General features: G+C 46.8%; 2 protein-coding genes across 7 annotated transcripts in view; one reads left to right on the forward strand and one right to left on the reverse strand.

The window, feature by feature from the left end:
• The first annotated feature begins 96 nt into the window (after positions 1–96).
• Positions 97–6519, forward strand: MEA1 (male-enhanced antigen 1). Of its 3 annotated transcripts, none has more exons than XM_080998220.1 (5): positions 97–121; positions 2197–2235; positions 3387–3666; positions 3789–3885; positions 5819–6519. In XM_080998220.1, exons 3-5 carry the CDS (start codon positions 3397–3399, stop codon positions 5980–5982), a joined length of 531 nt encoding a protein of 176 aa, XP_080854346.1. In that variant the 5' UTR covers positions 97–121; positions 2197–2235; positions 3387–3396; the 3' UTR covers positions 5983–6519. The 3 variants fall into 3 exon arrangements, with proteins under 3 accessions (XP_080854346.1, XP_080854345.1, XP_080854344.1); XM_080998219.1 differs by lacking the exon at positions 97–121 and adding an exon at positions 1380–1663; XM_080998218.1 differs by lacking the exon at positions 97–121 and adding an exon at positions 1445–1657.
• The window catches only part of PPP2R5D (protein phosphatase 2 regulatory subunit B'delta), a 57752-nt gene continuing 49230 nt past the window's right edge, over positions 6400–14921 (reverse strand). For 3 of the 4 annotated variants that reach the window (XM_080998149.1, XM_080998147.1, XM_080998148.1), the window contains exons 15-16: positions 13484–13600; positions 6400–10730 (exon numbers count right to left, since the gene is read on the reverse strand). In XM_080998149.1, the coding sequence (XP_080854275.1) occupies positions 10593–10730; positions 13484–13600 (255 nt within the window). In that variant the 3' untranslated portion in view covers positions 6400–10592. The remainder of the gene's footprint in view (positions 10731–13483; positions 13601–14921) is intronic. The other variant, XM_080998150.1, reaches the window with a different exon arrangement.

Below are 14921 nucleotides of genomic sequence, written 5' to 3' on the forward strand. Positions count from 1 at the left end.
GCGCTGTAGCTCTTTCCACCACAGCTTCGCGCTGGATGAAGGTTACCTTATTTACATAATAGGTCCAGATCACTTGATACGGATTTGGTAAAGCGATTCTGTGCACACGCGGCGGGTGCAGGTAATTTTGGACTCTGGACTGAACGGCCTTAGGTTGGTGGGTGGGTGGTGCGTGCTCCAGAAGCCCGGCTCCAGAAATAAGCCCGGAGGGAGAAAAGGAACCTGGGAGAACTGGCAGAGAAAGAAGATTTAACTACGGCTGCGTATGCACCATTTAAAGCACACTCCCCGCCCCCCAAAAGAACCCTGGGAACTGTAGTTAAAGGTGCTGGGAATTGTAGCTCTGTGGGGGTAACTGTAGTTATTTATTTCAAGTATTTATATCCCCGTCTTTAGGATACAAACCCTTCCAACGTGTCTTACAGGCAACATTGAATTACAGGCAACATTGAATTACATTTTAACAAAACAACTCACAATAAACACCAGTAGGTAGGAATTCACCTGGATCCTTCCTATAGTAGGGCACTTGGCGGTCGGGTTGCCACCTTTGGTCGGGCAAAATATGGGACAGGTCAAGCAAAATATGGGAGAAGTCCCATATTTTTCCTTGAAGAAAGGAACAATCCCTTATGATAAAGGACAGGTGGCAACCCTACTTGGTGATTTTATGCCTATATGGTATGCAGTGCCATTGAACACATACCCCTTACATCTTCTACCCTGACCTTCAAATTTCCGCATATAAAAATAGGAACAATGTTCCTGTACCCCTCCCACAGAGGATGACCGGCAGCTCCGTCCCTCGCTCTATTATTATTATTTGCATTTGCATTTGCATTTGCGAGGCGTTTTATCTTGCCCAAGGCAACTCAGAGCGACTTGCAACCCAAAAAATCTAGCCAGCTTGCATTGCATGAAGTGCAATAATAAAAGGTATGTCACAAAACTGGTGAGCGAATTCCTTGCCCGGGGTGTCCGTGCGGGTGGGAGCGCCTTTAAGCTACAACCTCTAACCTCAAAAGAGATTTGACTTCTAGAGCCCCAGAGGTTGCTGGAAGTCGGGCAGTTCTAGTGCACGTGCATGCGCTGCTGGAAAGGCATTTCCGTAATTCTCCACGGTGCAAAAGAGAAACATCTTTCTTTCTTTTTTGCCACCACCAGCAGCAGCTGCAACAAAAAGCCTCCGCGTGGTGATAAAAAGGATAAAAGCTGGCCTGGTGACGAAGAAGTGGTTTGGACATACGGTTTTACCGAACTGCTAACTTATATGCATTTGGGGTGCCCATCACCGTAACTTGAGACCCGGCCCCGCAATCCCGATTCCCAGCGAGTGCCTTTTGTTGCACGAGCCTTATGCTTTCCCGAAGCGCAAGGCGGCAGCTATTGGCCAGTCCTTCCAACGTGCTTTGTGACCCTATCAAACACAGCCGCTCGTCGACTTCAGAACTGCCGGGGCCAACGGAGAGGCGAGGGCTGGTGGGGTAGACCTGTATATTGTATCTCGCCCAAGATGGGGAGCAGGTTGCCATAGTTACGGCTCCTCCCGCCGCGCATGGCTATGACGTCATTTCCAGTGGCCCTGCGCGCCTTGTCCTTTCCGGAGGCTGAGCGGCTGGGATCGGCCTCCGATCGGGAAGGCGGAACTCCCTTCTGGGTGAAGGCAGGGGGTCTTGTTGCTCTGGGTGGCGGGCGCGGCTGTGGTTTGCTGGGCGTCAGGCAGCGATGGAGGGCAATAGGCGAAACGGCGAGAGCAGGCAGTGTTGGAAATGGAGGTCTTTGTGGTGGGGGCGAGGACAACAGGGCTCAGCATTTATAGGGCGTTTTGAAAGGTCCATAACGACGGGCGCATATAGAAACCCTTCTGAAACCCAGAAAGACACGTTTTCGTCCATCCTCCCAGTGGGGTGGGTAGGAGGGAGCCTGAACCTCGGCTGCCTAAGGCTAGTTTATTTTCCAGAGGGGTAGCCATGTTACTCTGTAGCAGCAAAAGCGAAAAGGCATCTTGAAGGCAAGTAACTTTACGGAGGTGCGAGTCAGAGCCATGACTCCATCTCAAAGGGAAGGGGGAGCCAGGATTGTTGCCGATTCTGTGATTAATCACCATGCTTTTATATTGCATGTGCCTAAGCTTGACATAATAGAACACTTGTTTTAATACAGTAATTGTAAGTTATTGTATTATTATTATTTTAGAAATACTTTGGAGAACTGAATCGCTGTTACGGGTTCTAGGTGAGTTTGGTCTAAACTGCATTGTCTTAAAGTGCTTTCTTAAAGTCTCTTCTATGGGCGTGGCAGTCACTGGGTTATATAGAAGATAATGGAGCGGGCCTAAACCTAACTCTTTGTTTCCTAACCCACATCACAGCTTATTAATTTGTCCCATAGAAGGCAATATGAGATACTGAATAGCTACCTCTAGTTAAAGAAACCTGGCCCTCAACTGATGTGGGTGAGAGGCAAATGGGATATAGGACCTGGAAGCTAATTTACCCTGAAGAAGTGGCCTTGTTTAGGGGAAGGATGGGGAACCCACAGCCCTCCCAGTGTTGTTGAACTACCAACTTCCATAATCTCTGACCATTGGTCATGCTGGCTGGGGCTGATATGAGTGGGACTGCCAACATCTGGAGGGCTGCAGGTTTTCCATCTCTAGCTTAGGGAAACAGTGACATATGCAGGTTTGACATTGGCCATGGCTACTGAGCTTTGCCGTAACTGGACAAACTAGAATTGAGCCACATAAAAACACTCAACACTTTCCTGTGTATTGCAGGAAAAACTAAAGCAGTGATGATAAAGTTGTATTTCTGGGAAGCTCCTGATAAGCTTCCATAGAATCCTGGTGTTCCCTGAAAGGCAGCCTGAAACCCATCACATTACATAGCTCAGCTGGCTAGAGCGTGGTGCTGATAACACCAATGTTGCAGGTTCAAGCTCCATATGGGACAGCTGCATATTCCTGCATTGCAATGGGGTTGGACTAGATGATCCTCAGGGTCCCAACTCTATGATTCTGTGGCATAATGCTTTAGTGCAGGCATAGGCAAACTCGGCCCTCCAGATGTTTTGCGCCTACAAGTCCCATCATCCCTGACCACAGGTCCTGCTAGCTAGGGATCATGGGAGTTGTAGGCCAAAAACATCTGGAGGGCCAAGTTTGCCTATGCCTGCTTTAGTGTATAGTATGAGATGTGAAATGTGGTGATGGCTCTAAAGTTGACTATAATGGACTTTCTTAGGTCAGTCTGTTCTGCCTTAGAGTGCTTATTTCTCTTGCCTTCCTGCAATCTCTTTGTAGGATATGCGTCTTTCTCAGACAAATATACAACTTTAAACAATAGTATTGTTGCGGAGATTTAAGTCCCATGTTTTCCCTTCAGATCCTAGTGCATGGCCTTGGAGCCAGTGGTTACACAGATAATGGGTCCAGAGAGGATCTGTCCAAATGAGCACGAAGAGCTGGGGCTGCAAGAGACACCTGATGGAACCCCTGAACCTGCTGGGGAGTGGAGTAGTGAAGAACCTGAAGAGGAGGAGGAAGATGGTAGTAATGGCTACTTGTACCAGCCACTGAATCAAGATCCAGATCAGGGACTAGCAGCAGCTGAAGAAACGGAACCCAGCACAGAGCCAACGCCCGATATCAATGAGCGACTTCAGGTATCACAGTTTTGTTTCAAGTCTGTGTCCTGGGGTTCCTCAAGGTGGGGCCACAGATTCTTGCATGCGCATGCCTTTGTGCTGTGCTTAATGCTTGTAATGGCTTTATGCACTGCATGCAGGCAATGAGACTGCATCTGCCTGACCCACCTGTGGACAGCGATGAGGAGGAGGGATCTGCAGCTCAAAACTCTCGCAGCTCTATCCCTATGGATCCAGGTAACATAATATTGAAGCAGCTTTATTTATTTTAGTCTTTATAGTCTCCAGAGAGAATTGCCAGCCTTAGAACTTGGTGTCTGTAAGTCCTGCCACATTCAGCCCATGTTATATTTTCCCATTCTGCGTTTTTTAAGGCTTGTGATTATCTAGTTTATTCTCTAGAGATTCTCTAGGTCTCTAATGTTCCATAACCTCTAAATCACATTTCTATCCTGCCATTCCTACATAGAATTGTAGAGTTGGAAAGGATCCCAAAGGTCTTCTAGTCTAACCCCCTGCAATGCAGGAATCACAAATAAAGAATCCCTGACAGATGGCCACCTGACCTCTGCTTAAAAACTTCCATTGAAAGAGTCCACCACCTGCCAAGGTAGTTGGTTCCACTGTTGAACAGCTCTTACAGTCTTGAAGTTATTTCTATTTAGTTGGCATCTCCTTTCTTGTACCTTTAATCCATTGGCTCAGGTCCTAGCTTCTAGAACAGCAGAAAACAAGCATGCTTCCTCCTCTGTGTGACAGCCCTTCAGATATCTGAAGATGGCTACTGTATCACGTCTGTCTTCGCTTTTCCAGGCTAAGCATACCCAACCCTTAACTCCTTCTTAAACTCTGGTGCCCAGAACTGGACACAGTACTCCCAAGTGGGATCTGACCAAGGCACAATAGAGTGGTCCTGTTACTTCCCTTGATCTGGACACTATACTTCTGTTGATGCAGCCTAGAATAGTGTTAGCTTTTTTTTGCTGCTGCATCACGCTGTTGACTCACAGTAAGCTTGTGATCTACTAGGACCCCTAGATCCTTTTCACATGCACTGCTGTGTCAAGCCAGGTGCCGCTGATCCTGTATTTGCACATCTGATTATTCCTAAGTGTAGAACCTTACATACATCCATACTGAAATTCATTTTGCTAGTTCCTGTTGAACTGCTTGTCATGATTTTTGGTCCTGTTCTCCAATCAGTTAAGATCCTCTTGAATCCCGATTCTGTCTTCTGAGGCATTACATGCTCTTCTCAGTTTGGTGTCATGTACAACTTTGAAGAGCTTCTCCTCTATTCCTTCATCAAAGTCATTTATAAAGATGTTGAACAACACCAGGCCCGGGACAAAACCTTGCAGCACACCACTTACCACTTTTTTCCAGGATGACAAGGAACCATTGGTGAGCACCCTCTGGCCTTGGTCAGCCAACCATCTACCAATCCACCTTACAATAGCATCATGTAGCCCACATAAAGTGCAAGGTAGCAGAAGGGTTATTTCACCTGTGTTCATGATCCCTTTTTATGATTAAGTTCTATATAAAGGCCACACATAACTACCCTCTCAACCTAATCTACTTTACAGGGCAACTGGGTCTAAATCTGGCTTCTCCTTGCTCAAGTCCAAACACACAGTGTCCTCTAGCTTTCATGGCATTTCTCTCTCCATTCTTGCCATTCAGTTTTAGCACTTGTCTGATACTAGTGCATAGCTGTCAACGCTTCCCTTTTTTAAAGGGAAATTCCCTTATTCCGAATAGGATTCCTCGCAAGAAAAGGGAAAAGTTGACAGCTATGTACTAGTGTCTTATTGGCTGCACAGTTTTGCCTGGTAACTCTGTTTGTGGGTTGGCTAATTGCTATGGTGGTCTCTCTTGTTCATAAGATTTGTGGGGCAGCAATCGTTTTTGGCTATCCAGTCCCTAGTTCAAGCTTACCATGGGCCCATAAATGCGTCCTTCACTCCCCCTCCCCAAGTAAATCTGAGCCTTCATCCTGGGTTGCTTGCTACCTTGGATGAGCTGCCCTTTATCTATACACAGACTGAGTACTGCATGAATATGGAAATCCTTGGAAAGGAATTGTGTTGAGTCTTGGGGGTGTGGTGTTGGCGGCTGGTTTCCTTTTGTGCTGCCCCTCTCATCCCTCGGCTGTCTTTGACTCTAGAACACGTGGAGCTGGTGAAAAGGACTATGGCCGGAATCAAGCTCCCCACGCTTGGAATCCCTGCGTGGGCCAACGAAATCTCGGATGACCAGTGGCAGGATATGGTGCAGCGAACCCTGCAAGCCCGCCAGAGCCAGAGCAGCCCCAAGCCAGAATGGAAGTGAAGGCTGGCTCTTCTGCATCCTTGCCTCCAGCCGAAAGAGCTAAACAGAAGTGCTGCACTTTAAACCATTGTCTCTGAACTGCTTGGGTTAGATATTTATCTTTTACCAGCATTGAAACTCTGTGTTCACCTTGTCGCATTGAAAATATGGCCTAATTCATATGGGGTTGTTTTTTTGTTTTTGTAACGCCCAGTCATAGCTACTTGAGTGGTGGTGCTAGTGATATCAGGCTGTTTTCCTAAGCTTGGGGAGAGGGAGAAGCCTCTAGGAGATAAACGACCGTCTCATGAAATCGCCCTTCGACATGCATGATTCTAGCCCTGCTGTTTAGTCTCTCCCCCACCAGCCCCACCCCCCTTTTCCAAGTGACACACAGGCTAAAGAGCTAAACATGGCCATGAGGTGGAGTCCAGCGTGTCATCTTTTCAAGAGATCCATTTTATTTAGTTCTGTACATACAGGGACATCTGTACAAAATCCAACACTGTCATACTATGTAATACTCTACTGAAAATAAAGTACACCATATGTACATAATGAACTGTAAAGCAGCTTAATACTTGTGTCCAGAGAGTGAATGCATCACTTAAGTTTTGCTTGCGCCCCCCACTCCCTTTGAGAAGGGGCTATGTAAGAAGTGAAAGAGGCAGCTCCAACCCTGTCCATGTAAAAAGTAGGGAAAGTATACAAGCAAAGTGGGAGAAACACAAGGGAATCTTTTTTTTTTTTAAAGTAGAGCTGGATTAAAGTGAATAGTGACCTGAAGCCGTGTGCTTGAGGTGCTCGTTTTGGCTGGAAGGCGTTAGTTCTTTCGCCCCCTTTCTCACACAGCTTCTCCCATCCCCGTGAAGATACATAGGACACTGGAATGAATTGGCAGCAAACTAAACTTTAATGTTAGGTACCAAACACAAGTTCCCTGACCCCAAACAAAGATTAGACAGAGGCTATATTTACATCTAAGTCATACAGCACATGATGCTCAATTGCAGCCCTGCTCCACCATTGCAAAACTCCAGCAGGCAGAGAAGGGCTGTGTTGTGTATGGGGCTAGGTGGGGGGATGTGCCCTATAGTTCTCGTCTGCAGAGCCCAGCCTTGGGTGGGGGTGGGGGGCACAAATTGACTGAATTGCACTTTGCTTTAGAAGAGTTCCAAGTCAATATCGTCCCTCCAGCAGCTACACCTGAAGCCCAGTGGCCATTCAGTTCATTCTGGTTCCTATTCAATTCTACCACTGAAAAGACAGGCAAATATATTAAATCAAAACTCCCCCTTTCCTTTTGTGTCATGGTTTTCTGCTTCCCTCTTGCTGCTTCAGTTGGCACACGGCAAGAGGTTTAAGCAGATCTCACTCAAAGAAGGGCTTTAGTGTTCAGAGAAACTGTTCACCAGTCAGCCAGAGCATCTTCAACGGGTATTGAAAATATTTTGGCAGCAGACAGTGGAGGAGCTATGATTGATTGATGGGCTGGATGTCAGAGTACTAATAGCCTGTGCCTCACCTTCCTTTCCAAACTAATTGGCAAATTCAGAAAAGCAACGGTGCAGATCAGTTACCAGTACAAGAAAGTGGGTACCTTTAGTGAGATGCAGGCAGATCTATGAAACTGGGCTTTAGGGAACTTGAAACAAAATTAATCTAGGTACAGAAGAAATAGGGAGAAACACAACAGAAGTGAAGTAGGTGTGTAGATAATGCAATATAGCGTATGAAGATTTAAAGTGTGATGTAGACTGGAGAAAGAGGCTTGCAGTCTGAACCTCCCACACCCCACAGTTGCCTCACTGCTTTCAATGGGATTTACTTCTGAGTGAGTGTACTTGGATTTACAGCCTTAAATTAATTGTAGAAGACTGGAACCTAGAATCTGAGGTGGGGAAACAGAAGTCAGAATTCATAAAAGAGAAGGTTGACGTGGAATTGATTAGGAATGAGGGACCTCCCCTTTTGTGACCTTCCATGATTCTGAAATTCAATCAGCAATCTGTAAACAATGGCAGCATATGAAGCTAATTCAAGTTTAATAAGGAGTTGGTCAGGAAACTACCTAGCTACCTCAAATGAGTTCAAGGCTTCAGGGCATATAGATCACATCGTAGAGTACTAAAGGAAGTCACTAGTTTACTTGCAGAAGCACTAATTGAAAAAACCCTGGAGAATGGTTGTGAGGCATCACAGGACTGGAGACAAGCAACTGTTGCTCCACTTTGCAAAAAGAAATATCTAGGAAATCATAGACTGGTCAGTCTGACTATGATACTAGAACAAATTATGTATATATACAATCTTGATAACAATTAGTTGAAGTCATAATGGATTTGTCAAGAATCTCAGACTTTTTTGATCAGGTCGTTAGCTTGGAGTGTGGGAATGCTCTGGATGTAATTTATTACAGCTAAGCATTTGGCAAAGTCTTTTTAACATTTCTGTTGGTGAACTGGTTAAATATAGGCTAGATGAGAAGTAATAGTTCCATTTTACTCTACACTAGTCAGACCACATCTGGAGTAATGGGTCCAGTTCTGGGTGCCCCAACTCTGAGGGAGACCACTTAATGGTTTTTCTCTGCCTGTTGTAACGCGCTGTGCTTGATGCTGTATGGTTTTTACTTGTATTTTTATTGCTTCTTTTATTTCTCATACTGTACTACAATTTGAATTGTATAGAATTCTATGGAATTCAAATTGTAACTGTTCTTCAAACACATTTCCTGGACCACCGGTGGTCCATGGAACCCCTGATACAGACAACTGGATTTAGCGGAGGCCAACAAACATGGTCAACTATAGAAAACAAGTCTCATAGGGATACATTAAAGTAACCGGGGATGTTACAGCTGCAGAAGAGAAGACTGAAGGCGGACATGCTAGCGCTTGAAATACCTGAAAAGCTATCACAAAGAAGGCAACCATTTGTCCTTTTCTGCCCCTAGAGGGGAGGGCAAGAGTAGATCTTATGGCCTTAAATTACAGGAGGATATATTTTGGTTCACTAATAGGAGAAAAATTTCGAAGGTAAGAGCAATTTGACAATGGAACCAATTACCTAGAGGCATGGAAGGCTGTAACTTACAGGAACTCCAAAAGGGGATGTTGGATGGCCACCTCTAGCACACTATAGCTCTGGATTGCTTGCACTGAGCAGGAGATTTGAGTCAGTGGCTCACAAGCTAAAACCTATAGCTTACAGGAAATGGGGTAATCCTCTCTGGCTACCACCCTAAAATGAGCCTTTCCTATCTCTTGCTCCGAGATTTTCCAAGATGAGGCCCATGGAACTAGAACGGCTGAAATGAACTTGAGCACACTGTGGCTTAGTCCCTGCCCCCCCCCCCCCCCCGCAAACGAAGTGCTGGTCCCTATTAAGAAAGCAGCAACAGGTGCTTCCTGGCTTGTGCAGTTAAGTCCCCTCCCGCCCTTGTTCCCAATATGAAAAATGCTTTCAAAGCTGTTTGTATGCTGTGAAGTTAGTCAGGAAGTAATTCGTCCAGCGTTCTCCCAAGCTTAGAAACCCAACAGTGGAGAAAGGGAGGTTGGCACAAGTAGGAGAATCTGCTGGAAAGCGTCAAATCTCGCTCCAGCTCTAGCTGAAACTGCAGAGAGAAAAGCCAACCAGTTCGTAAGGGAGGCTCTTGTGCGGTAAATGTATAGATCAATCACTAGTCTGTATTTGGACACTCCAGCAGCAAAAAGCACAGGCCAGACCTAGAACTATGTAAGGCTGCCATTGTGCTGCAATTGGAGGGGGGGGGGAGAGTGCAAATAGAACAAATTGTAAATTTCCCTGACTCGCACTCCATTTGCATTCATGATCTCTTTCTTACACTGACACACACACACACACACACTGATTACATCCTTGCACAGAACCCAACAAAAAAGCCAGCGACCCTTATTCATATAGATCAGAACAAATCAAATCGGTACTCTCTAATTAGCCATTTATTCTGGGGTGGGGGAGCAAAACTATGTTCCTAAATCTAGCTTGGTCCCCAAGGAACAAGCCTGCCTTGATCCCTAGGAAGCAGACTGTAGCGAGCAGCTCTGCCAGTTTCACATAATACGTTGCATTCTTCAGACCATATCATTGTGTGGGGTGTAGATAAAAAAAAGGGAGGATATAAACAATTGCTAGGGGGCTGTAGTGAATTATTACTGTAGCACCAGCCTTTGACCATCTGGTGCGTTCCAGATGTTTGGGACTACCTGATGGGATTTGTGGTCCATAACATCTGCAGGGCACCAGCTTGGGCTAAGGCTACAGTAAGTTTGCGGCTGAACCCTCGATGCTTTGGTCCTGGGACTGCAGAAGATTGATTGGGGGGGGGAACAGGAGGAGGAGCAGGGATGACCCTTGTGTGGAATGACCCCCTCATGGATGGGGCTAGGCTCCCTTTCACACGTGCACACAAAAAACAGCTTTGTAAAGAGGAGAAAGCAGGAGGAAGTGACAGTGTCGTGGGGGATATGAGGTACAATGTAAAATCAAATCTAACCTGAAAGAATGAGAATGGAGCGGAGGACAGGCACAGCTCACCATGTTCATTCCCTAGTTATACATTAGAACAAAGTGCATTTCTGTGTTCCCTCCAGGGGCTCCCTAGCCCGTCAGAGCGCCTCCTGGCTCGAGGTGAGGAATTCTTCCGCTCTCTTGTGCGCTTCCAGGGCCTTTATGGTGTAGACGTCCTGGGGAAGCTCCGATTTCCGACGCAGCAAAACCTTCTCCTTCTTTATGTCTTTCAGCATCTAGGCACAAGATCCCGCAAGAAGTTAGCAGAGGCTGCTTCTGGGAGCGGTGCAACTCCTCCTGGCCTGGCCCTCCTCTCTGGGGCTCGGTCTACTACCATCTTTGCCAACTGCGCAACCTCCGGCCCATTTGGACTACAACTTCCATCAGCCCCAGCCAGCCGGAGGGTGACAGGTTGGCAAAGCCCAGCCTACTTTATAGAGTTTACTGGAGGCCAATGCCAAGCTGATCCTAGCCATGGAGTCAGCCCTAGGGTTTCTGTGCCCTCTTGATGCTGCCTACTGAAGCACCTTCCGGGCCTAGCCTGAAATAAATAATAGACAAAGAAAAGAAAACCAGCACAAAAATGCCTGTTTGACTAAGTTTCGAGGCCTTTCTATGTGACCCATGTGGCTCTCCTCAAGCTGCACCTCTCACCAGCCCTACTTTGCTCCCTACTCTTAAGTGTTTTTGCCTGGAAGACACGAGGACAGAAATGGGTATATGATCGGGTGTGGAAACCAGCCTGCTGTACGAAGGTGAAATTTGCGTTCACTGCTCCGCCCAGTTTTGCCTCTAGCCCCGCCCACCGATGGCGTGTGGGCGCCAGGAGGCTGCCCAGAAGGGAATGTGGCACTCTGGCTGAAAAGGGTTCCCCAAGCGGTGCTATGCAGCCTTTGCGCTTTTTTGCAAAGCATCACCCACCAAGCAATTCCAGCAATGCATGATGTCAAGCTCACACACCGCAGACAACAGTGATGCCACAGTCAGGAATGAGGAACTAACAAAACTGCACACAAAGCTGGCAAGTTAAGAAAGCGAGTCAAGGCACAGGCTACAGGTCAATGGAGAGAGAGGGAGGGAGGGCAAATCATAAACAGATTTCAGCATGGAGAAGACAGTCTAGAAGACATCCTATTTTGCAGATGAGAGACACACACAGAGGCCGAGAAGCAAGCATAAAGGCTAACTGGTGAATCTGAGATTTCTTCATCAGGTAGAACTACAGCCTGCTGTTTCTTTATCTTTTCTGCTTAATAGGCCTGTCTCACAAAGTGGGAAGATGAAGGCTTGGAAATAAGCAATCCAGTGCTCCCACTCACTATCGTATGAGCAAAGGCATTTAACCTGATTGTAAGCATGTTTACTTGGACAAAACGGGACTCTGTGCCCGGCATTTGCCATCGTAATGCAGCTCTGCATATTGAGCTGTACTTTCTGCCCGGTTGCATTCCCTTCTAACAGCCACAGGGCTGGCAGGGGTGGGGTGGGCATGTTGGGCTGGCAATGGATGGGACTTCTGTAGTGTCCCAAAGGAGCACAGATGTGCAAGCTCTTCCCAATGCTTCCGTGTGGGAATTTGCACGGGGAGCAAAGGTAAGCAGAATGGGAGCTGGGGGAACGAGGCTGATGTGGCTGGGGCGAGGAGTACAGGGGAACTGGCAATCTTCAGGCACAGAGCAAGTATGCCAGGAGGGAAGCAGCAATCACTAATGGGAGGATCCTGGTGGACGCCCAATCATGGCGGCCCTGACCACATGGCCATGGCTGATCTGCAGTGCCCTGTGATTTTGTGTAGGCACCACTATCCCACATATTTCAAGGTGTGACACCATGAGGAGGGATGATTATTCTGGCTGAAACAGAAAGCATGTGACTTGGCCAACACAGCATGTCAAAGGATGGTTTAGCTGCTCCCTTCCTGTCTTCCCCTTTGCTCCGCTGAGTTTGTCAATTCATGCAAAAACGATTAAGCAAGTCTGTTTGGTTTTGTGCAACTGTGCAGTTCTCAATTTCTTTCTTTCTTTCTTTCTTTCTTTCTTTCTTTCTTTCTCTTTCAGAAAGGACACTGGAAACAAGCAAAATACACACTAGCGGGGCTTTGGGGTGGGGGGCGTGAGCAGGAAATAACACTTGCATGGCAGACAGTTCTGGGGGCGTGGGATAGCCGCTTGCTGAGAAACGCAAGGTTTGACTTGCACTTCAGAAGTGGTTTAATGAAGAAATGGTCGGATCCTTTGTGAACTAACACCATGCAAACATTTCCAGAGAGGCAGCCGTGTTGGGTCTCTTGTAGCATAAGCAATCAAGTCTTGTGGGACCTTAACAGACTTGCGACGTTCACTATGGCACAAGCTTTACTCATGCCCACTTCATCAGCTGCATAAAGCGAAACCTTAGTTGGAAGGTATGTGTTGGGGAAACTGGCATGGTGGGATCGAAATGAGACCAAAAAAAATACAGTCTGTGACAATTAAGTGTTTAAATCTATATTAAACAAGCACAGCGTTTAGCAGACTGGTGTCAACTCCAGAGATAGGAACCTCTGGCAAGGAAACCACGACTGTTTCTTGGCTCCCTGGCTCCTTACAAGGCAATTGCCACAGACCTCCTACCACAAATCTGTTAAGTCTTTAAGGTACCACAAGACTCTGGCGATGGGTTTGACATCATGCAAGTCCCAGCTGCCGCAAGCTGCAAGTGTGCAAAGGCCCTCCAATTTGGCCCTCAAATCTAAATGAGCCCAAGACAACTGAGAGCCAGGAATGAAGTCCCCGCCCAGCCTCCCCTCCACTGCCCTCTCTCACGGAGAAAGAGCGGAAGGTAGCCTGAAGGCCTACAGCCTGCCTCTGGAGGTGGGTGGTGAGGTCTCTTATTAGGGAGAAGAGGCTGCTTGCTCGTGAGGAGTTCTGCTGGTCACCAAGAACCCCTTCTGCTTTTCACATTACAGAAAAGGACTCCTGACCCACTGGAGGATAGAGAGATGAGTCACCTGCACAGCCTCCGTTTCCATCGTTTTCTTCAGTAGCTGTATGTCCTCTGCAGTGGGGGTCTCCGTCTCCATGCAATAAACAGGAGGCAAGGGTGGGGGGGCGCAATACATGGGGTACTGCAAGAACACAGCACATAGAAAAATGGGAACGCAAGCTCAGCAACTCAAGTACTGAAACGCCGAATGTTTAAACACATATATATGTAGGTTAAGTGTGATAAAGCACTGGAGGAAAAAAAAAACCCCTTTGCAGCTCACGCTCTCCCTTCTGTGAAAATGGCACAAGGAATTAGAAAAGGTTAAAACTTTTCTCCCGGTTCCCTGCAGCTTTCATGCGGGATTTCTCTCCACCACCCCCTCTTTTCTGAATTTTGTTTTGTCAAAATGGCATTGGTGTCAAACTCCAATTAAGAGTGGATTATAAAATTCAGCATGTCCAAGGTACTAAGTGGTCTAAATGACCCCAAAGTGGCGAAAACTCTGGTTTTTAACATCAGCACAGCCGCTTTACATTAAGATAAGAGTTGCTAACCATTATTATTATTATTATTTGTTGTTGTTCCTATATTCAGGAAGCTTTGGCTTAAAGGGGGGAAGTGCAGAGGTGCATGAGGCCCTGCTGGAATTAATACTGAGGATTTACTACAGATCCTAGATGCAAGGGAACAAAATGCATTCTACTGAGCGAGACAGCCAGTTCCGTACTGCCTGCACAGACTGGCTGCAGCTCTCCAAAGTTTCAAGCAAGAGATTCCCGGCAATGCAGAGTACTTGAACCCAGGACCTTCTGCATGCAAAGCAGATGCTCTAACCATTGAGCGATGGAGAGCCCTTCCGCTATGGGGATCAGACCAATGCCATGATTCAATGTTAGACAGCATCCTATGTTCCTACAAGAGCAGTATTATAAAATAATCCTTCATTTAAAATTTCATATTCAAATTTCATAAAAAATGGGAGTTGGAGGAAAAAAATGGGTGGATTCCACTACGAAGTCCTGCCAGCAGAAGCCCTCACTAGGACTTGTGCAGGTGCAACAGGGGCTTTTCCCTCTCCCCCCAACAAACTGGCTTGGTGGGGGGTTGACAAGACCCCAAGAACAGTGCATCTGCAGGAGGGGAGGTTTGTTTCATCTGGAAGCTGAAATGCTTGTTCTGAGGGAATGTGTGACACTGAATTCCTCCCTAAGGCAGAACGCATCAATCTGGCTTCCCGACCTGATTTGTAAAGTGTCGCGCTTTTTAAAACCGCAGGGCTTTAAAACTGAGTAGCACACAGATGAGCACTGAGCACTTTGAATCTTTCCTAAATCACACTCCTTCTGACACAGACGGCTTATAAAGCAGTAGCCAGGAACCTGTGACCCCTCCAGATCTGGCGAGACTCCAGATCCCATCAACCCCAGCCAACAATGTACAAGGATGACAAGAGTTGGGAG

The sequence above is a fragment of the Podarcis pityusensis genome, assembly GCF_964106645.2.
Source record: "Podarcis pityusensis genome assembly, chromosome: 3".
Taxonomy (NCBI): Eukaryota; Metazoa; Chordata; class Lepidosauria; order Squamata; family Lacertidae; genus Podarcis; species Podarcis pityusensis.